Source organism: Vulpes vulpes, chromosome 2 (assembly GCF_048418805.1).
Source record: "Vulpes vulpes isolate BD-2025 chromosome 2, VulVul3, whole genome shotgun sequence".
In the NCBI taxonomy this organism is placed as follows: Eukaryota; Metazoa; Chordata; class Mammalia; order Carnivora; family Canidae; genus Vulpes; species Vulpes vulpes.
Window position 1 is genome coordinate 153,421,826 of NC_132781.1, and position 21,973 is coordinate 153,443,798.

A 21,973-nucleotide genomic window follows, 5' to 3' on the forward strand; every position below is an offset into this window, starting at 1 on the left:
GATACCTTATATCACTTGATCCCTTTTCTATGTCTTGGATACCTACTAGTACTAAGCAAGGGAAGACACAGAGTTAAGATAACCAGAATGCCATTCTGGCTGCCAATGCTTACCTGCAGCCTCAGCAAGCAGACATCCCCAAAGGGGGCAGGGCGGCCCAAAAGGGCACTGTGGACTTGCAGTTCACTTTCTCGTACTTTCTGCTCCAGCTGAGAGATGTGCTTTCTCTGCCTGCAAAAGCCAGTAGAATGAGGTCCAGGGTCCTGACACTAACCCACTTGCAACATGAACCCCCACCTTCCTTAGGTGGGTACAATTCATACTATGTAAAGCAAGGCCTTGTGTCTGGGCAGTACTGTTCTGCTAAAGGAGGAAGAGCAAATAAGAAAGCTGACTTGGGGGAAATGAGGAAAGATCAATTACAAAGAACTGGCTGCCCGCTTTAAGGACTCCCAGAGCCCCTGCAGAGGATACACAATTGGCCTATCACATTAGTCAGATACAGGACTGGTTGCTTATCAACCTAGCTCTACCATGAGGCAAGGCGTGGACCCAAACAGAGAGGGATACACTATCCTTTGGGAGACCTCATTAGGTGCCCTCAGTGGGGGCTGGGAGAGCAAAGGCTGATCCTAGGGCACCCCTTGACCTCTTACTTGTCAATGAGGAGCTCCTTTTCCTTCAAAAGGTGTTCATTACTGTTTAAGATGCTGATCCACTGTGCTGGTTCTAATGTGGGCAGTGATGGAGCAAAAGCAGCAGGATGGTGGCAGATGGCTCCATTCTGAAGCTGGAAGACAAGAAAGCCCAGAGGGGCTTGATCTTAACTACAGACACCTGAAAACACCTGAGCGGTATCCACTTGGGTCTCTAGTCAAGGCTCACTTTGGCTCAGCCTGAAGAGGCCCAGTGTTTATGAATAATTTTAGCTCTGATGCATGACTGGAAAGAACCTGCCAGGGAGACTTCTGCCAAATGGACACTCCCTGCTTATAAAGGCTCCAGTTTCTAAGAAAAGGTCACTTATCTTGCATTATCTGGCAAGAGAGACAAACCAGGAGCTAAGATGTCCTCACCAACCAGGAAAGGAGACTATGTCCTGCTTCTTTCCTTCCCTTTCTTAAGCAGCACAAGGCCTTTTTTTTTTTAAGACAAAATTGGTATATGGAAGAAATATACGGTTTCAGAGGTGGTTTTAAACCCTAGTTCTGCTGCTTACCAGCTTTGTAACCCTAGACAGATTATTTATTCTAAGAAACTGGTAAACTGGGACGCCTGGGTGGCTCTGCTCAGCGGTTGAGCGTCTGCCTTTGACACAGGGCATGATCCCAGGGTCCTGGGATCGAGCCCCACATCAGGATCCCTGCAGGGAGCCTACTTCTCCCTCTGTCTGTGTCTCTGCCTCTGTCTCTCATGAATAAAATCTTTAAAAAAAAAGAAAAAAAAAGAAAGAAAGAAACTGGTAAATTTCTGTATTTACCTCATCAAAGGTAAAGGATTAAATAAGATGCTGTAAGCAAAAGTACGTAGCCTAGTGACTGGTATATAAGCACACAGTGCTAATGACACACCTTTTGGGGTCTTCCGTTGTAACCCTCTACTCTGGAGGATCTACCTAGTATTGAATTAGACCACCAACATATTCAATGGCATTCACAAGCTTTCATTTCCCTTTTATTTATTTATTATTTATTTATTCATGAGAGACAGAGAAAGAGAGAGAGAGAGAATGAGAGAGAGAGAATCAGAGGGAGAAGTAGGCTCCATGCAGGGAGCCCGACATGGGACTCGATCCTGGGTCTCCAGGATCATGCCCCGGGCTGAAGGCAGTGCCAAACCGCTGAGCCACCCGGGCTGCCCTCATTTCCCTTTAAGAAACATCTTCTATCTTTCTTTTTAAAATATTTTTTAAATCTATTTATTCATGAGAGACAAAGAGAGAAAGAGAGGCAGAGACACAGGCAGAGGGAGAAGCAGACTACATGCAGGGAGCCCGATGCGGAGCTCGAACCTAAGACCCCAGGATCAGGCCCTGGGCTGGAGGCGGCACTAAATCCGAGCCACTCGGGCTGCTCCATCTTCCATCTTTCTTACAAAAAAATTTTTGAGTCAAAATTTATAGGACAAAATCTATATAGTTCTTTTTTTTTAAGTCAGTGTAAAAATCTATATTTCTAAGATCTGCAAAGAACCCACAAAAATCCAAAGAAAGAAGGGCCTCTACCTGCATTTGTTCCATCTGTAAACGGATCAACTCCAGCTGCTGCCGACAAGTGCTGAGCTCACAAGATCGCTCACGAGGGTGCCAAGGGTCAGGGTTCGGCTGCCATACCTGAGAGGGTAGAGGCTTAGAGAAGCCAGGAGCAGGCTGGAGTCCCAAAGGGAGCACTCCACTGCTATTAGGGTGAGGTCCATTCCGCTCACATACCACCCCACTGCCCGGTGCCTTCTTGGTCTCAGGCAACACTTTGTATAACTCCTTGTTTGTGTCAGTTCTTGGGTTATGAAAGTGGACTTGGTAGTGGGGATCTGAATATAGTGTCTCCATCATTGCCGACTGATTAAGGGTAGATTCCATACCAGGAATATCAAACTTCCTCATTTCTTCTTCTCTTTCATGGCCCACTGCTGGAAACCAGGACTGCTCAATTCCATTTTCTCCAGTAGCACCACAAAGGTATGTGAAATCTCTAGACAGGCCTGGAGAACGTTTCATTGCACCAAGGTCTCCATTTCTTGTCATCCCCACATTTTCAGCCAGCCCTGACAATGGGAGTTTGGAGGAAGAGAGTCCAGCAGGTAGAGAATTTGGCTTGGCAGGAGAGGTCCCCAAAGTAGAAGGTATCACGTGGGCTGTTGGAATGGTTATGTGGCTTTTGATGGGCTGGAAAGAAGGGCTGCTACTCGAGCTACAAAAATCTGCAAAGAAAATAGTCTTCTGTAAGTCAAAACTAAAGCAGCAAGCTTTGAGTCTGGCTGCTATGCCCGGTGTTCTCTGCCTGTCCTGAGACCAGGCAGGATATAGACACTATCATCACAAGTACCAGGCAGAAAGACAGGCAGCCTACCTGAGAAGTGTGTATTCTAGAATCTCAAATGCCATTCACAAGGTAAACCAACAAAAGGCAACATCAGCTTTACTTTCAACTTAAACTCTGTCCTTTTTATTTGAATAAAAAATCTTACCAGTCAAAAACAAAGCTGAAAAATGAACTTAAAAAAACAAAAACAAACAAAAAAAAACCACTTACTTAAGGGAAATGAATTAGGTCCTATTCTTCTGGGAGCTGGTCAACTCTCAAGCCATAATCCAATCCAATAAAAATATCCTTTCCAAGGGCTGCCAAAATCCTCTGTGGCCTCCAAAAGCTTCCCAGTGAAGGTAAGCAATGAATCTAAACTATCCAAAGAATAGGCAAAGTGGACAGTGCTGCTCTGTATCCAGGGCAGGGAGTATAGCATCTGAATCAGGATTCTATTCTCTCTCCCACACACCAGACCTGACTGCCTGGATATGTGAAGTTATTCTTAGTAACTCTCAGGTTTCACTCTAGCACAGTGAGCACTCTCAAGTGGGTACACACTGAAATCCTCTATTTTGTATTTGCCTTTCACTTCCCCCTTGTTTATATCCAATTATAACTTTTCATTTTTCCTTCACACTGGATTTATGCTTCTTTTAACTCTTGTCTAGTTTTGGGAGACAACTCTCTGATTAGACCAGCTGCAGAAGGTATACATTTCTACATTATTTCCAACTTTTAAGCTCCACTCTGAAGACTGTAAGTTCACAGAATTAATGTGCCAAGGCAGTGGGCTTCAAGCAAATAAGAAGACTGGAATGTTAAGAAACATACATGTTACCTTCAGCAGGGAGAAATTTGATTAAGGGGACAAGGAATATAAATGTCTTCCTTTTTCAACTATGTCTAGTACTCTTTTCCAAACCAAACACATCTATCGTGGAGAAGAGTAGACTACCAATTTAATTCATTTCTCTTTTTTCTTTCCATCAACCAACACAGAACACACTCAGCTAATGAGGACAGATATTACAACCTTTCCCAGAATTACTACGGATCAACTACCATCTTCTCATATGGGTTTGTGAGTAGCTCTTTAAAAACATGGACATGGGGGGACGCCTGGGTGGCTCAGCGGTTGAGTGCCTGCCTTAGGCCCAGGGTATGATCCCAGGGTCCTGGGATCAAGTCCCATATTGGGCTCCCCGCGTGGAGCCTGCTTCTCTCTCTGCCTGTGTCTCTGCCTCTCTCTCTCTGTTTCTCATGAATAAATATAATCTTAAGAAAACAAAATAAAACAAAACAAAACAAAACAAAACAAAACAAAACATGGACATGGGGCACATGGGTGGCTCAGCTGAGTGTCCAACTTTTGATTTTGGCTCATGTTGTAAGACTGATAACCCCAAGCCAGACTCCATGCTCATGCTTGAGATTCTCTCCTTCTCTCTCTGCCCCTTAAGCCGCTCATACTCGTCTCTAAAATAAATACATTTTTAAAATATTAAAAACAAACAAACAAAAAGGCGGTGCCTGGGTGGCTCAGTCAGTTAAGTGTCCAACTTTTGGTTTAGGCTCAGGTCATAATCCTGTGGCTGTGGGATCTAGCCCTACATCAGGCTCTTCGCTCCGCATGGAGTCTGCTTCAGATTCTCTCTCCTTGTCCCTCTCATGCTCTCTTCCTCTCAAATATATAAATAAACCTTTAAAAAATACATAAAAACAAACAAAAACCCCCAAACCATGGACATGCCCAATTATCCCTTATAATGTATAGGATAATGCAAAGTATCTAATTTTCTATACTTAGGTGATCTTGGGGATATATATAAAAGGCCATACTGAAACAACAGTAATTTCTGATAAATGTGTCTGCCTTTATATATTTATAATAAGGAAATTAGCCATTGTGATAAATTACTATAAAATATGTTAAGTTACAACGTAAGTCTGGTTTGTATTTTGAAACTTTTTTTTTTTTTTTTTTTTGACAGAGAGAAAACACAAGCACGGAGAGGGGCAGAGGGAGAAACAGACTCCCTGCTGAGCAGGGAGCCCGAAGCAGGGCTTGATTCCAGGATCCTGAGATCATGACCCAAGCCAAAGGCAGATGCCCAACCCATGGAGGCAACCAGGTGCCCCCTGTATTTTGAAACATTTTAAAACAAAATAGCAACACTTATTTTCAAAAAGGCCACTTATTTTTACAATTTTCAAAGGCTTTCAAAATGGGATATGTGATTTTTAGAAAAGTCTGCAGTTCTCAGAATCACTGGGTTTCTGCCACTTTAAGGATATTCATATTTCTAAATCTCTCTTCTCTTCAATCATACCCTCTGCCTCAACACCCAATTCTTTTTAACAGCCCTGCTTTCTTGTTGAGGGGTGGATTTAGCTATTTCGCTCTTGCTAAATCTTACTGGTTTCTGAAGTAAAGTAGTCTGAACTAAGCCAGTAATTATTTCAGTCTGTAGCAAAGAGCCGAAAGCCTTCTGGGTTCTTCAGTATCTACTTCTACCCCACCCCTTGAGAATCTTCAAGGTAAAACTTTTTTTTAAAAGGATTTTATTTATTTATTCATGAGAGACACACAGAGGGAGGCAGAGACATAGGCAGAGGGAGAAGCAGGCTTCTCACAGGGAACTTGATGTGGGATTCAATCCCCAGACCCCAGGATCATGCCCTGAGCTGAAGGCACACGCTCAACCACTGGGCCACCCAGGCATCCCAAGGTAAAACATTTTAATGAATAGTGGAATCAAACGACCTGTCCAGTTTAAAGATGAAACGATGACTATATTTTATACCAGTCATAAGGGTTCTTGTCAACAGGGCTCTAAATAAAACCAAGCTAGATTCATGAACAAAATGAGCAAGGATTAAAAAAAAAAAACAAGCAAAGATTAAGATAAAAGCCATTGTACTAACAAACACAGCAGAGAAGACACCTTGGATCTTTTATTTATTTTTTTAAAAGATTTATTTATTTAGAGTGGGTGTGTGTAAGCAGGAGGGGCAGAGGAAGGAGAGAATCTCAGGTAGACTCCTCAATGAGTGCGGAGGCCAATGAAGGAATCAATCTCACAATCTCACATGATCTCAGCCTGAGATCATGATCTTGGCTACAATCTAGAGTTGGGGGCAGCCCAGGTGGCTCAGCGGTTTAGTGCCACCTTCGGCCCAGGGCATGATATTGGAGACCCAGGACTGAGTCCCGCTTCAGGCTTCCTGTATTGAGCCTGCTTCTCCCTCTGCCTGTGGCTCCCTGCATGGAGTCTGCTTCTCCCTCAGCTGGTGTCTCTCCCTCTCTCTCTGTGTGTCTCTTGTAAATAAAAAAAATTTTTTAAATAAACATAAAAAATAAATTCTTAAAAAAAAAAAAAAAGAGTTGGATGCTTAAATGACTGAGCCACCCAGGTATCCCACCATGGATCCTTTAAAAAAAACAAAAAACAACTTCTAGACCAATGGCTTTGGCCACTACATCAAGGCTACTACAATTTATTTTTTTTTAATTTTTTTTAATTTTTTTTTTTTTTAATTTATGTATGATAGTCACAGAGAGAGAGAGAGAGAGGCAGAGACACAGGCAGAGGGAGAAGCAGGCTCCATGCACCGGGAGCCTGATGTGGGATTCGATCCCGCGTCTCCAGGATCGCGCCCTGGGCCAAAGGCAGGCGCCAAACCGCTGCGCCACCCAGGGATCCCGGCTACTACAATTTAAAGAGAATGCACTACACAGGACATAGATTTCCCCCCAAAGGAATAAAAAGCGCACAGTCTATGTAACAATGTGACTGAATTAAATACTGCCAGTCAATTCAATAGGGGGAAAATCTAGACCATTGTTTGATTTTTAAGAAATCTATTATTTAGTCAAAGTGAAAAAGGTCCCATGATTGCACATGTAGACAAATCTTAACAAACAACTAAATTGACAATAACACTTGATCATACAAGTGACAGAAAGAATACCACAGCTGGGAGACCTGAATCTGACTGGTTGTGCAACATTAGGCAAATTATTTAACCCCTCTGGGAATTTTCGTTCCTCACCAGCAAAAAGGAACTGGATTAAATGACTTTCGAAGTCCTGCCTAAAACATAATCTATAATTCAGTACTGCTCAACTGCTGAGCACCATGCCCATATACATACAGCTATCAAACTATTAAAATTAAATGTCATGTGTCTAGGAGTCAATATTAGTAAATATCTGTTTGATATTTTTTTCTTTTCATTTCTATTTTCAAACATTTCTAGCCTTTTCTTTTTTTTAAAGATTTTATTTATTTATTTGAGAGAGAGAGTATGAGTAGAGGGGAGGGGGAGGGGCAGAAGCAGACTCCCCACTAAGCAGAGAGCCTGATGTGGGGCTCAATCCCAGGACCCTGAGGCCATGACCTGAGCAGAAGGCAGATGCTTAACCGACTGAGCCACCCAGGTGCCCCCATTTTTGCCCTTTTCTTAAGAAAACAGCTTTACTGTGGACTATAACTCACATACCATTAAATTCACCCACTTGAAGTTGTACAATTCAATGGTTTTTAGTATACTCAGTATTGTGTAACCATCACTACAATCAATTATAGAATATTTTATCACCCCCCCAAAAAAAACCTTTTACCCTTTAACAGTCACATTCCATTTACCTTAACTTTCCTAGCCTTGAACAACCACTAATTTATTTTCTGTCTCTCTAGATTTGTCTATTTGGATATTTCATATAAATGGAAACAGAAAGGGGCGCCTAGGTGGCTCAGCTGGTTAACCGTCTCCCTTCGGTTCAGGTCATGATCCCAGGGTTCTAGGATCGAGCCTCGCATCGAGCTCCAGGTTCCTTGTGGAGCCTGCTTCTCCCTCTCCTTCTGCCTGCCATTCCCCCTGCTTGTGTTTTCTCTTTCCCTGTCAAATAAATACAATCTTTATAAATAAATAAATAAATAAATAAATAAATAAATAAATAAATAAATAAATGGAATCATACAGTATGTGGCCTTTTGTGTCTGGCTTCACTTAGCATAAATGTTTAAAAAGTTCATCCATTTCATAACATGTTTTAGTACTTCATTTCTTCTTATTGTGGAATAATATTCTATTATATAGATATACTACATTTTTCTCATCCATTCATCAGTTGACAAACATCTAGGTTGTTTCCACTTTTTGGCTACTATGAATAATATTGCTATGAATATCTGTGTAACAAGTTTATGTGTAGACATATGTTTTCATTTCTCTTGGGTATATAGGTAGGAGTAGAACTGTTGAGTCATAAGGTAACTCCATGTTTACTCTTTTGAAGGTCTGCCAAACTACTTTCCAAAGCAGCTGGAACATTTTACACTCCTACCAGTATTGTACAGAAGTTCCAATTTCTTTACATTCTCACCAACACTTGTTATTATCTCTTTGATTACAGCCATCCTAGTATGAGTGACATCTGATAAAGTACTAAAATGATTACTTTTGTGACTTTAACTAAGCCATCTAATCACTTTGAAATTCAACTTTCGGGGATCCCTGGGTGGCGCAGCAGTTTGGCGCCTGCCTTTGGCCCAGGGCACGATCCTGGAGACCCGGGATCGAATCCCACATCAGGCTCCCGGTGCATGGAGCCTGCTTCTCCCTCCGCCTGTGTCTCTGCCTCTCTCTCTCTCTCTTTGTGACTATCATAAATAAAAAAAAATTAAAAAAAAAAAAAAAAAGAAATTCAACTTTCTTGGGGTGCCTGGGTAGCTCAGTCGGTTGAGTGTCCAATTCTTGGTTTTGGCTCAGGTCATGATCTCATGGGTCATAGAATCAAAGCCCTTTGTAGGGCTCTGCACTCAGCAAGGAGTCTGCTTGAAGAGTTTCTCCCTCTACCCCTCCTCCCAATCATGTTCTTTCTTAAATAAATCTTAAAAAAAGAAATTCAGGGATCCCTGGGTGGCGCAGCGGTTTGGCGCCTGCCTTTGGCCCAGGGCGCGATCCTGGAGACCCGGGATCGAATCCCGCGTCGGGCTCCCGGTGCATGAAGCCTGCTTCTCCCTCTGCCTGTGTCTCTGCCTCTCTCTCTCTCTCTCTGTGACTATCATAAATAAATAAAAATTAAAAAAAAAAAAAAAGAAATTCAGCTTTCCCATCTGTAAAATAGAAATAATAAAATATTTCATAGAGTTCTTAAAGATGTTAATGAAAAATGGAGAAAAAATTTAGTACAGTATCCATCATAAAGTATTTAATAAATAGTTATTAATTATTATCATCAGATCCTCTGTCCTTTAGGAACTATCTAAATGAAAAAATAAAATACTCTTGCAGTGCCTGACTGGATCAATCAGTAGAGCATGAGACTCTTGGTCTTGGACTCATGAGTTTGACTCCCACATTGGGTGTAGAGAGTACTGTCTACAGGTATTACTAAATTTAAGTAATAACTGCCCCAAATGGCAGACACAATAAAGACACAAGATTTCAGAGAGGGATATCAGTAATGGGTGAAGAGATTGGAAAAGTCCTGTCAGACACTTCACTAGTTTTTGAAAAATAAAATCAGCATAGCTGGGAAGGGCAAGAGGAGGTATAAACAGCACAAACGGGCCCAGATAAAAGAAGGAAAGAGCTCAGATATCCAAAAACAACAACAAAAGTTCTGTGCTTTTTCATTGCACAGTAAAACATCACACTTTGTAACAGTAAGAAATGTATCTGAATGGGTGGGATAGGGCCAGATCACAGAACAAAGACCTCTGAATTTTATCTTCCAAGTAACAGCAGTAGTCAAAAATTTACTGGAAAGGGAAACTATGAAATCTTTTAGAAAGATTAATCTGGCAGTAGAAGTAAAGACCTAAGGCCAAAAAACCTATTAAAAAGTTGTTTAAGATAGGACAAGGAGTAAAAACTGAGAGGAAAGGGCAGATGTAAGAAACATGAAGTAAGAAAAATCAAGCACTCCTTGGCTGAAGGGACAGTTATGAATATTCTGGAAATGACAACACACCTGGAACACAATCTGAAAATGACAACACATATTAGTAATCAAAACATTAATTCAAACTTACCCTCTGCAATATCTGAGCATGACGTGCCAATGGCTGTGTCCCCACTGTCAGCAACACTCGAACAGCGGCTAAAGCGACTCCGAAAAGCCTCTGAGATAACTGGGGTCTGCCATTCAGTCCCCAGGGAGCTGCCCTTTTGAATTACACCGGATCCTGAAACAAGTGGCATTTCCCATCTTTAGTGTGAACCAACTGATGTAACCTCACAAGACTGTTTAAATAGAACACTTAAACCTATGGAAAAAAATAGCATCACTCTACCCTTTTCTCTCTCCTATGCCTATTTCAGCTACTCTTAGTTAATTTTAAATGGAAACAGCATGAGAGCTGAGAAGTTCACAAACAGAAATAAGACTTACCAAGAAGCCAGGGATACTACATAAAAAACAATACTATCCAATAGTAGCCATCATTTTTTGAAACCTAGAAGCCACAATACTTTACCAACATGATTTCATCTACTTACTGAACAGTATTCATCATCACTGTTTTACAGAGGATAGAGCTGAGATTTGAACCCAATTTGTTTTGATTCCAATATCCACATTCTTTCCTCTCAGAGGATTTCTCAATAGGTGCTTCTGGCATAGTGGACATGACAATTCTTCAATGTGCAGTCTATACATGGCAGGATGGTTTTTTTTTTTTTTAAGTTTTTTTTTTTTATTTTTTATTTTTATTTGTTAATGAGATACACAGAGAGAGAGGCAGAGGGAGAAGGAGGCTCCATGCAGGGAGCCCTATGCGGGACTTGATCCTGGGACCGCAGGATCATGCTCTGGGCTGAAGGCAGACACTCAACTGCTGAGCCACCCAGGCATCCCTGCAGGATGGTTTAGCAACCCTGGTCCCTTATTAAATGCCAGTAGCAGTCCTAATCCTATTCCACCAACACAGTGACACCTGAAAATATCCTCACATATTTCCAAATGCTTCCTAGGGTAACACGCAGTCCAATTTCTCTTGAAAACCACTGTTTAGGGGCCTGCGTGGCTCAGTCTGTTAAGTGTCTGCCTTCGGCTCATCAGGATACAGGGTCCTTGGGTCAAGCCCCACATAGGGCTCTGCTCCCCTCATTCATGTGCATGTGGGCGTGCTCTCAAACAGAAGGGGGGTGGGGAGGGCACCAACCATTGCTTGGCTGAACTGGGGTACTGTGTGGGCAGGGTAATCCAGATCAAGGTAAGTCTTAAAAGTCAATCTGAAGAGTTTAAGACTTTGCAATGCAAAGAACCATTAAAATTTCTGATTGGGTAAGACAGATGAGATTCATTTAACTTTATTAGCTTACTACTTGAGGGCTAGAGGGTAGAAAAGTGTTCAATAAATACTTGGTTTACTTGTATTTATTGTTAAAAAACCACAATTTTTCTAGGCTTTTATCTGATGATCCATGTAAACAAACAGACAAGAAGGTGGCTACTTATCCATTTAAAGTGTCAGAGTTTGAGTTGAAATCAGAAAAGAAGGTTCTATAGACTCCTTGATTTGGTGGGAAGCAAATGATATTTAAACACAAATCACCTTATTCTCTTCTTCCAATTTTACTGCTTCTCCCATCTTTTTAACTCACTTTCTTCTAATTTTGCTACCCTGTGCATTTTACGGAAGGCACTCTTGGGGTCACAGTGGACTGCTTGATGTGAAAGAATCTACACATATGCAGCAATCGGTAATAACCTTTCACAGAAGACCTACCCAACAATCAGAGCTTCTGATCAGCATAAGAGCAGCTGGTGTTACTATCTGTACTAAGTATAACTCAAGGTAGAAGGAAAAAAAATTGATTCTTGATAAGTCTATATGGTGTTATCTCTCTAGTCAGTAGACAATTTGCCAGGTCTTTTGAAATAATAAAAATTGATTGAAGGCCTTTATTACCATCTTCCTGTCCTCTTACTTGTTAATAGTACTAATCTTCCATTCTTTACCAGTACTTTACTATCTGCTCACTCCATACATCAATTCTGAAGACATATTTAGTAAAATAAAAATGTATTTTGAGGGGCACCCAGCTGACTTAGTCGGTAGAGCACCTAACTTATAATCTGGGGTTGTTAGTTTGAGCCCCACATTGGGTGTAGAGATCACTTAAAACTTTCTACTTCCTATTTAAATATACCGTATCTACTTAATATGCTTATTGGGTGTATTTATTTACATATTTCTGTATTTATATATGTTTAATATATATACTTAATATATCCACAGAGCTTTCAAAATCTTGTCAATCCATTCTAAAGATAAATTCCCGAGTCTCCAGTGACAACATAACTGAGTCTGTTGGCATCCAAGAAGAATTCCAATCTTTGTGGGCCAGCAGATGACTGACCCACCCACAGGACTACAAAGACAACATAGAACACAGTAATTTATGCTGTGTTTTTCTGATTTCATTTGGAACTATGTTCCAAAGTCATTCTGTTCCTTCATGTGTCCTCCCCTCCCAATCAATCATGTGGTCTTGTTGGAAGCCATGTAGGACCAGAGATAAATAGTTGCTCTTTTAGAGAGGGCTGTTTTTCTACTCAATATAGCTTTATGTTATTTTTATTCTTTAAGTACCAGCATTTCAGTAAATGTTTTTGTGCGTAGTATTTCCTTTAAAGGAAATTTCAGTTATGAAATAACAGAGCAAAGGTCAGAAACTTAACCCAGAAAACTCTGACTACTCACCTGGTGAAGTGACATGAGAGATCCTCTCACTTGGGTATTTCTCCTGCATGGCCATCAACACTGTTTTTTGAGCCAACTGTAGAATGAAGGAATAACCAGTCAGATCTATCTTTTATTTTTTTATTTTTATTTTCTCAGATCTATCTTTTAATTCCTAATTCACTCCCATTCAACTGAAACTGTCAAAACCACACGCAATAGTCCTCCACGTGTTTTACTCTTAAATATATTTTTTAAGGTAAAGCAACTCCTAATACTCTATCCTACTTCTCTTCCTAAAATAAAGGACAGAAAACCTAAAACCAAATGGAGATTTCCAATACTGATCCTATAAGGTCCTAGAATTCCTCAATTGTTGCAAAAATTAAAAACAATTGGGATCCCTGGGTGGCTCAGCAGTTTAGCATCTGCCTTTGGCCCAGGGCGTGGTCCTGGAGTTCCAGGATTGAGTCCTGGAGTCCTGCATTAGGCTCCCTGCAGGGAGCCTGAGTCTCCCTCTGCCTGTGTCTATGCCTTTCTCTCTCTCTCTCTCTCTGTCTCTCATGAATAAATGAAATTTTAAAAAAGAAAAATAATACTTTTATTTTTTTAAAATACTTTGAGAGAGAGAGAGAGCACGAGAGGGGAGGAGCAGAGGGAGAGAAGCGGACTTCCCACGGAGCAAGAAGCCCAACTCAGATCTCAATCCCAGGGCCCTGGAATTGTGACCTGAGCTGAAGGCAGACATGTAACTGATTGAGCCACCCAGCCGCTTCATATTTCTTTTAATTAACAAACTTGGCCAAGGATTTTTTGAGCCATGAAAACAGGATGGGAGAGTAAGGCAAAGAAAGAACCAAATAACCAAACCAACAGAGAAGTATTATAACTTCAATTATGATTAACATAAATCTCCCAATTCTTCTAGTAATGGAAGTTAGTTATATGATACACAAATAGAATTCTTGATCATAAGCAGAACCCCAATTCTCAGCTGGGAACGTGAAGTTTTCCTCCCATTTCCCTACTTCTTAGAACATTTATATTTATTCTAATGATAAGCTGTGAGAATTCAGCAGAAGTCTGATTTCTATCTGCGTAAACAAAAGCTTTAATTAACTGTAACTAACAGAAGCAAATACTAATAATATATTTGCATAGTACCTGAGAGTCACGGAAGTGGTTCAGTATATGCACTCAAGATCAGATAGTTTAGGCTTATTTAGATGACGAGGCATTTGGCTACCTTAAGAGAATCATAGTTACTCCCGCTGTTTACCCACGCTTCATTGAATTTCTTCCTTTGACATTCAGAGCACTGGCAGAAATCAGTTTAGGCTTAAAGTCTGACTTAATTAGCTGTGTAACCTTGGGCAAATTTCCTAATATCTTTGTATCTCAGTTCCTTCATATAAAAATAAGGATGGGGGTGCTTGGGTGGCTCAGTTGGTTGCATATGTGACTTTTTTTTTTAAGTTTTATTTATTTATGAAAGACACAGAGAGAGAGAGAGAGAGAGAGAGAGAGAGAGGCAGAGACACAGGCAGAGGGAGAAGCAGGCTCCATGCAGGGAGCCCGACATGGGACTCGATCCCAGGTGTCCAGGATCATGCCCTGAGCCACCCAGGCTGCCTGGATAGGTGACTCTTGATTTTGGCTCGGGTCATGGTGTCAGGATCGTGGACAGAGCCCCATGTTGGGCTCCTCACTCAGTGGGAAGTCTGCTTGAGATTCTCTCCCTCCACCCCTCCCAACTGCTTGTGGATATGCACTCACTCTCTCTCCCTCCTTCTCTCTCTCTTCAATAAATAAATCTTAATAAAATAAAATAAAATAAAATGGAAATTAGGATAGGGCAGCCCGGGTGGCTCAGCAGTTTAGCGCCACCTTTCAACCCAGGGTGTGATCCTGGAGACTGGGGATCCGGTCCCGCATTGGGTTCCCTGCACGGAGCCTGCTTTTCCCTCTGCCTGTGTCTCTGCCAATCTCTCTGTGTCTCTCTCATGAATAAATAAAATCTTTTAAAAAAAAAGAAAAGACAATGCAGATAGGAGCACCTATGTGACTGTCAGTTATGTGTCCCACTTTTTAAAGATTTTATTTATTTATTCATGAGAGACACAGAGACACAGAGACATAGGCAGGAAGAAAAGCAGGCTCCCCAGAGGGAGCCCAATGTGGGACTCGATCCCAGGACCCCAGAATCACAACCTGAGCCAAAGGCAGATGCTCAACCACTGAGCCACCCAGATGCCCATGTGTCCAACACTCTTGATCTCAGCTCAGGTCTTGATCTCGGGCTGTGAGTTCAAGCCCCATGTTGGGCTCTATGTGGGGTATGAAGCCTACTTAATCATCATCATCATCATCATCATCAAATGAGGATAAAGACAGGACCCAATTCATGCTAATTCATTTATTTTTATTTATTTATTTATTTTTTGCTAATTCATTTAGAATTAACTCACAATAGTGTCTGACACACATTGAGTCCTTAATTATGTTATTTCTTGGCAGTTTACATCAATAAAAAGTGGCATATGGGGGGGTCTCTGGAAGATAAAGTATGAATTTAGAAACTGAATTTATAAGAGCCCCCAAAGAGTTTGGGACAAACTCAGTTGATAGATCACAATTCTTAGAGGAGAAATCCAACTTTGGTAAGAAAACAGAGGAGATATATATGTATCTATATCTATAAATTCTCTCTCTATATATAATTTCTCTAATGTGCTTTACTGACCTCTAGAGTTTTCTCTTAGTAACAACAACCCAAACCCTAATTCACTGCATCTACAACAGAAATGGTACCATCCCCTGAAATCCCAGGTCTTCACATAGTGGGTAAGAGGATTATTCAGTCAAAGCTTCAATTTATGGCTATTAACAGTTAGTGTGTTAATGGTAACACAGAAGGATTAGATTGTCTACCTAGTAGTGATATCAAAATCCTTTTCTTCACACATTTCTTTAAGGCATAACAAAATGATAGTAGGTCCATTGGATTCTGAGACCTTTCCAAATTCAGATGAGTTGAAAATAGGATGAGAAAAGAACTCAGTTAAGCAGAGTTACTCTATAACTCAGCAATTCCACTCCTAAGAATATGTTCAAGAGAAATAAAAATATGTTCACACAAAATTTTGTACATGAATGTTCAGAGCAGCATTATTGATAAACCAAAAGGTAAAAAAACCTCAAATGTCCATCAACTGATAAATAAATTCCATTTATGTGAAATGTCTAGAACTAGCAAATCCAGATAGACAGTAGATTAGTAGTTGCCAAGGACTAAGAGGAGGTGGGTGGGGGAATCGGGAATGACTGCTAATGGATATGGGGTTTCTTTCCAGGATGATGAAAATCTCCTGATATTAGATAGCAGTGGTGCTAAAAAAAAAAAAAAAAAGTGGTGGTGCTGCACAACCGTGTGAATGTACTAAAACCACTGAACTGTACACATATAAAATTGAATCTTATTGTACATTAATTTTGCCTCAAAAAAAAAAAAACTCTCAAAAGAAGTAAAACAGTATGGAGGAGATAATTTTTTTTCTTAAGTAGACTCCACGCCCAGCCACGCCAGCACGGGGCCCGAACCCATAAACCTGAAATCAAGACCTGAGCCAAGACCAAGGGTCAAACACTTAACCGACTGAGCCACCCAGGCGCCCCGTAAGAGATAATTTTTGAAGTCCTACAAAGTTCACAAGTAAATGAGGTACTGGTACAAGTTTTTAGGACCATTTGAAGGATATAAAGATTTCTTGAGATAAAAGTGAGAGAAATGAATTGTAATACAAATAATCAATTATACAGCCAAGAAAGGTAGGAGTGAATGGAAGCAGACAGAAAAAAAAGCACCCAACATTGATGGTTTATATCTTCAAAGCCTTTTAAATTACCAAAGTATTCATTCAACAAATTTAACATATGTTGAGTACTTATTTCCTACGAAGCACTGTGCTAAACACTCTATAGGTATAATGTCTTATGTTTAATGCTCACATCAAACCTGTGAAGCAGATACTATTATGACCCTTATTTTATGGATGAAAAAAATGAAGATTTAGAGAGGTGAAGGCCATATAGCTAGGAAGAGACTTCAAAGCCAGGACTGTGCTCTAATGTTATACAGTCTAGTCAGCATTCTTGTGTGACAAAAAGAAATAAAGTAAGTTACCAAGGTACCATAAATTGGGAGTTTCTGCTTCAGACACAGCCAGAGCTGCAAGCCCTAAAGAAGTTAGGGGCAGGAGAGCTCATACGATTTCTTCACGTTGCCCTTTGGTCACCACCCAGGCCCTATTTCCCAAGTTGCCACCCAAGACTTAGGCTTCAACTGTTACAAGTATTTCCCCCCTTAAAGAATTATAATCTTAGGATGGAACGTCACACTTGGCAGCTGCTGAGAACCACATCAAGACTGTGGAGGATTTGAAGGGATACACAGCTGACAAAAGCACATTAAGAATCTCACACCATCACACTATTTTCATGACCTTGATCTTTCATTAAACCAGACCCAAAGAAAGAGAAAACAAACCCTGCCAAGTAGTTGCTTTTACAAAGTCCTGATACATACAAGGCCACCAGACTATTATAAAACCTACAAGGCCTAAGGGCAGGTAGTGAGGCATGGTTATCTTAATCATCCTGGTGGTATCATCACCCCTCCCTACCTAGCACACAGTATTCATCAATCAAAATTTACTGAGGGCCTACTATTTGCCTGCCTCTGTACCATGTACTTTTACTGCTTTAAAAGACAAACGGGGTTCTGATCCTCCTATTTTATCCTGATGAGGTGCTGAACACCCTCTATTGAACAAACTCGCTATAACCCACTAAACTTGTGGTTCATCCAAAGCACCAGTTCCTCCTTGTCTAGAGCAGGGTTCCTCGATGCTCCTGATATTTTAGGTCAAAGAAGTCTTTGCTGGAAGGGGGGGCGGGGAGTGCTGTCCTGCGCACAGTTGGATGTGTAGCAGCAGCCCTGATTTCTACCCACTAGACACCAGGCGTAATCTCTGAGTTGTCGCAACTAAAACTGTCTCCTGACACTATCAGATATCCCGTGTGGAGCAAAGTCGGCTCGGAAACTCCAGCCCAGTGCGTTCACAAGAGCTGTCTCCCCAACCGTCCCTATTCATCCTGTAACCCTCCACCCCCAACTTCCCTTCCTTAGGGAGGGCTCCCTGCCGTCCGTCTCCCACTACACTGGCGCCTTGTGCCTAGGGCCGGGTTCTCCGGGCCACACCACTGAGGGTTAACCTAGCCGTCACCGGCTTCACGTCTACTCTTCTCCCCGGATCCTCTGCTCCGCGAAGGCAAGCAACGTGCTTCCCGCCGTACCCCCGCCCCGGCGACTGGCACAGGGCCTACCCTTTACAAAGGTAAAGCAACTGCTGTGGAGTGGACCGCGGAGGAAGCCCGGCGAAGAGGGCGGGGAGGCGACCGAGTCGCGAGGGGGCGTGTGCGGGGCGTTATTTTAGGAAGCCCAGAGGGTGAGACCTAGAGGGGACGGTTTAGCGGCTCTGCGCATGCGCTCCGCTCTCCCGCGGCCCCCGAAGAAGGGTAGGTCATGAGTGTCTGGGCTCCTCCGGTGCTCCCCAAGGCGGGGCGGGCTCTACCAGCCCGACAAGGGTTCCCCAGGGGAGGAGGACTTACGTGGGGCCGAAAACGGGCAGCGAAATCCCTCACCCAGGGACGCTGACTGCAGCCACCACGTCAGCCGCGGGCGGCGGTTCAGTCACCCAGCTCCCCTAACGGCCGTTACACGCCCGCCGGGCCGCGCGCCTGAGAGCGCGCGCCGCCCCGCCCCCGCCCCTTTCTGACGCCCGCGGCCAATCAGGAGTCGGGCCGCGCCGATGTCCCGCCCCTGCACGCTGCGCTCGCCGCCGGGAGCGGACGGATCTCTCTGCGCATGACCCCGCAGCTCCTCGGAGCCTTCTCTGGAGCCCCAGCCCGGGTCTCGCCTGTGGGCGGAGCTCTCGTCCCTCGGGTCTGCAGTGACTCGCCGGGCTTGGGCTGTTCGAGAAGCTGGAGGCCAGGGAAAATCATTCGGGAACCGCCCCCCCCCCCCCCCCCCCCACACACACCGCCTCACCCTTCTCTCATTCCCCTGTCAGTCCTCCTACCTGAAATGAAGCAGGGGGTTGGGTTGTGGTCCCGAGTTAGGGTGTGACCTGGGTCACTGCCTTGTCAGTGTTAGGGCTCAGTCCGTGGCTGGGATCAGGGCTAGCGCTGGTTGGGTCAGACAGTAACCAGCCCTCGGGTTGAAGGGTAACTAACAGATCGATCTTGCCTCCCTACCCAAACTCGGTCTCCAGGAAAAGTACTAAGTTCGTTTGCGTTCATATATACTTAAGAATCAGACTGGGGAATTGTTAAAAGGAGGAACAAAGACATGAGCCAAAGTAGTGAAAAATTCCAGGTTTCTGGAAACCTGACTTGAGGGGGAGAGGCATTAAAAAGTTGTAGGATTTCTTAACTCTGAAGAACTGGGCTTAAAGAGAGTTAATTACTGGATGAAATTCACTCTATAGTTAGGACTCTGGGGACGTGCTCCAAAATTCTATTCCCGGCCCCCGGCCTCATATAACATTTTAAGGTAAAAATATAGAAGGCATAGAATAGGTTTAATGGATAATGAACCTAGGTATGATGTGATGGATGCATTTAGGGGATATTCTCTGAAATTAGGACCAAACACTTTTGTTAAAACAAATGGTAAGAATAAGTATCTAGGGATCCCTGGGTGGCGCAGCGGTTTGGCGCCTGCCTTTGACTCAGGGGGCCATCCTGGAGATCCGGGATCGAATCCCACGTCGGGCTCCCGGTGCATGGAGCCTGCTTCTCCCTCTGCCTATGGCTCTGCCTCTCTCTCTCACTGTGTGCCTATCATAAATATAAAAAAAAATTTAAAAAAAGAATGAGTATCTAAATGAATAAACTTGTGGACTAATGGTAGGAAGTAGACTGGTGATGGAAACATCTACTTGACTGCTTCTATTTCTTTTGTTAAAAACTTCTGTGAAGAGAGAAAGCAGGGGCATGTAGTGGACTGAGAAGAGCAGGGAGGATTTGAAGAGCTGTTGCAGAGAATGGAAGACAAACCTGACTGGAAACATAGTGGAAGTGCTAAGATTTAAATTTACAAATGGCAAATAGTGCATTTGTACAGTTTTCTCCAGTGAATTTTTTAAAAGATTTTATTTTTAAGTAATCTCTACAACAATGTGGAGCTCAAACTCACAACCTGATCAAGAGTTGCATACTGGGGATCCCTGGGTGGCTCAGCGATTTAGCACCGGCCTTTGGCCCAGGGCGTGATCCTGGAGTCCCGGGATGGAGTCCCACATCAGGCTCCCTGCATGGAGCCTGCTTCTCCCTCTGCCTGTGTCTCTGCCTCTCTCTCTCTTTCTCTGTGTATCTCATGAATAAATAAATCTTAAAAAAAAAAAAAAAGAGTTGCATACTCCACCGACTGAGCCAACCAGCCATGTGACCCAGATATCTGTATTTTAAAAGTAACTCTGTTATTTTCAAATTTGAAATACTACTAATTTTCAAGTGTGAATGAATCTTCATATTTTAATAAAGATTTGGTGTTTATTTCAGAGAATATTCACAATCAATTTTTAGGTAAGAAATAGTTTTAAGTCTTAAGTTATTTTATTATTTTAAAAAGACTTGCTGTAAGGGGCACCTGCATGGTTCAGTCCATTGTCTGTCTGTCTCTCTCTTTTTTTTAAATTTAATTTTATTTTTTCCATTGTCTGTCTCTTGATTTCAGCTCTGATCCTGGGCTTAAGCTCCCATTGAGCCCCACAGCTCAGCAGGGAGTCTGCTTGAGATTCTCTCTCCCTCTGTTCTTCCCCTACCACATGCTCACTCTCTTTCTCTCTAATATATATATATATATATATATATATATATATATATATATATATATACACATATATATGTGTATGTGTCAATTGTGTGTGTGTATATATATATACACCTCTAAAAAAAGACTTGCTGAAAATTTAATAAAATGTCAATGGAACTATCACCTGACATGACTGAAGAAGGAGCCAGATATGTCCCACCCAGCTTAATCAAAGAAATAGGAAAATAAACTAGATGCAGTTAGTTATAATCATCATTAGAGCTACCACTTTCACATGCATAAGTGTTGTCTAATGGCTTACTTTATAAGCATCTATTGTTATACAGCTCAGAGGCTTCTTTCATGCAGTCAACTAAGTATAGTTTAAGTTCAATAGTTTCCTTGTTTACTTAATTTTGTTTCATTCCATTTTCTATTGGAGATATTCAACATAATATAGCCTTTATACTTTAGGATATATATTTTTTAAGATTTTATTTGTTGATTTGAGAGAGAATGGGAAAGTGCATGAGAGGGAGAGGGGCAAAGGGAGAAGCAGACTCCCAACTGAGCAGGGAGCCTGACATGGGGCTCAGGACCCTGAGATTGTGACCTGAGCCAAAGGTAGAAGCTTAACCAACATGGGGCCACCCAGTTGCCCCCAGGATATATTTTAAATAAGGGCAAGGATTAACGCCTTCACCAACAGGTCTATTTAAATACTCATAAATAAATAAATAAAGGACTCCAGACCTATAAAGTGAATATGAATTCCCAATGAAATATAATTACTTGCATGCTGATTTAATAAATGTGTGCCTTTGGTGTACATAAAAAAAATAACATGGACTGATCATCCAATTTAATTTTTTCAGGAGCTGTGAAAGCATTAAATAAAAAGAAAAGCCTTGAAAATAAAATGTTAGGACTGTTGAGACACCTAGGTGGCTCAGTGCTTGAGCATCTTCCTTTGGCTCAGAGCATGATCCTGGGGTCCCAGGATTGAGTCCCGCATCGGGTTCCCTGCAGGGAGCCTGCTTCTTCCTCTGCGTATGTCTCTGCCTCTCTCTCTGTGTCTCTCATGAATAAATAAAATCTTTAAATATAAATAAATAAAGTTAAATTTAAAAAGTTAGGACTGCTAAATTTAGCTTTTATTGTTGTTTATACCAAAGTATTTTCCCAAGAAATTAATTTCCAAGATGATCATGGATAGCAATCAAAAATAGTATTTTATTTCAGGAACAAAACAGGGAACCCTGGGTGGTGCAGCGGTTTAGCGCCTGCCTTTGGCCCAGGGCGTGATCCTGGAGACCCGGGATCAAATCCCATGTTGGGCTCCCGGTGCATGGAGCCTGCTTCTCCCTCTGCCT

At 42.1% G+C, this 21,973-nt stretch overlaps 1 protein-coding gene across 5 annotated transcripts in view; it reads right to left on the minus strand.

Annotated features, from left to right (window-relative positions):
- CEP85 (centrosomal protein 85) overlaps positions 1-18,949 on the minus strand; it is a 34,635-nt gene extending 15,686 nt beyond the window's left edge. Inside the window, exons 1-6 of one of the 5 annotated variants that reach the window (XM_072750679.1) lie at positions 18,865-18,949; positions 12,746-12,821; positions 10,070-10,222; positions 2,225-2,919; positions 657-790; positions 114-231 (exon numbers count right to left, since the gene is read on the minus strand). In XM_072750679.1, the coding sequence (XP_072606780.1) occupies positions 114-231; positions 657-790; positions 2,225-2,919; positions 10,070-10,222; positions 12,746-12,800 (1,155 nt within the window). In that variant the 5' untranslated portion in view covers positions 12,801-12,821; positions 18,865-18,949. Of the gene's footprint in view, positions 1-113; positions 232-656; positions 791-2,224; positions 2,920-3,251; positions 3,517-10,069; positions 10,223-12,745; positions 12,822-18,394; positions 18,584-18,864 lie in introns of those variants that run through there. The other 4 variants (XM_026014554.2, XM_072750678.1, XM_072750681.1 and 1 more) reach the window with 4 other exon arrangements.
- Between the last annotated feature and the right edge of the window lie 3,024 nt (positions 18,950-21,973).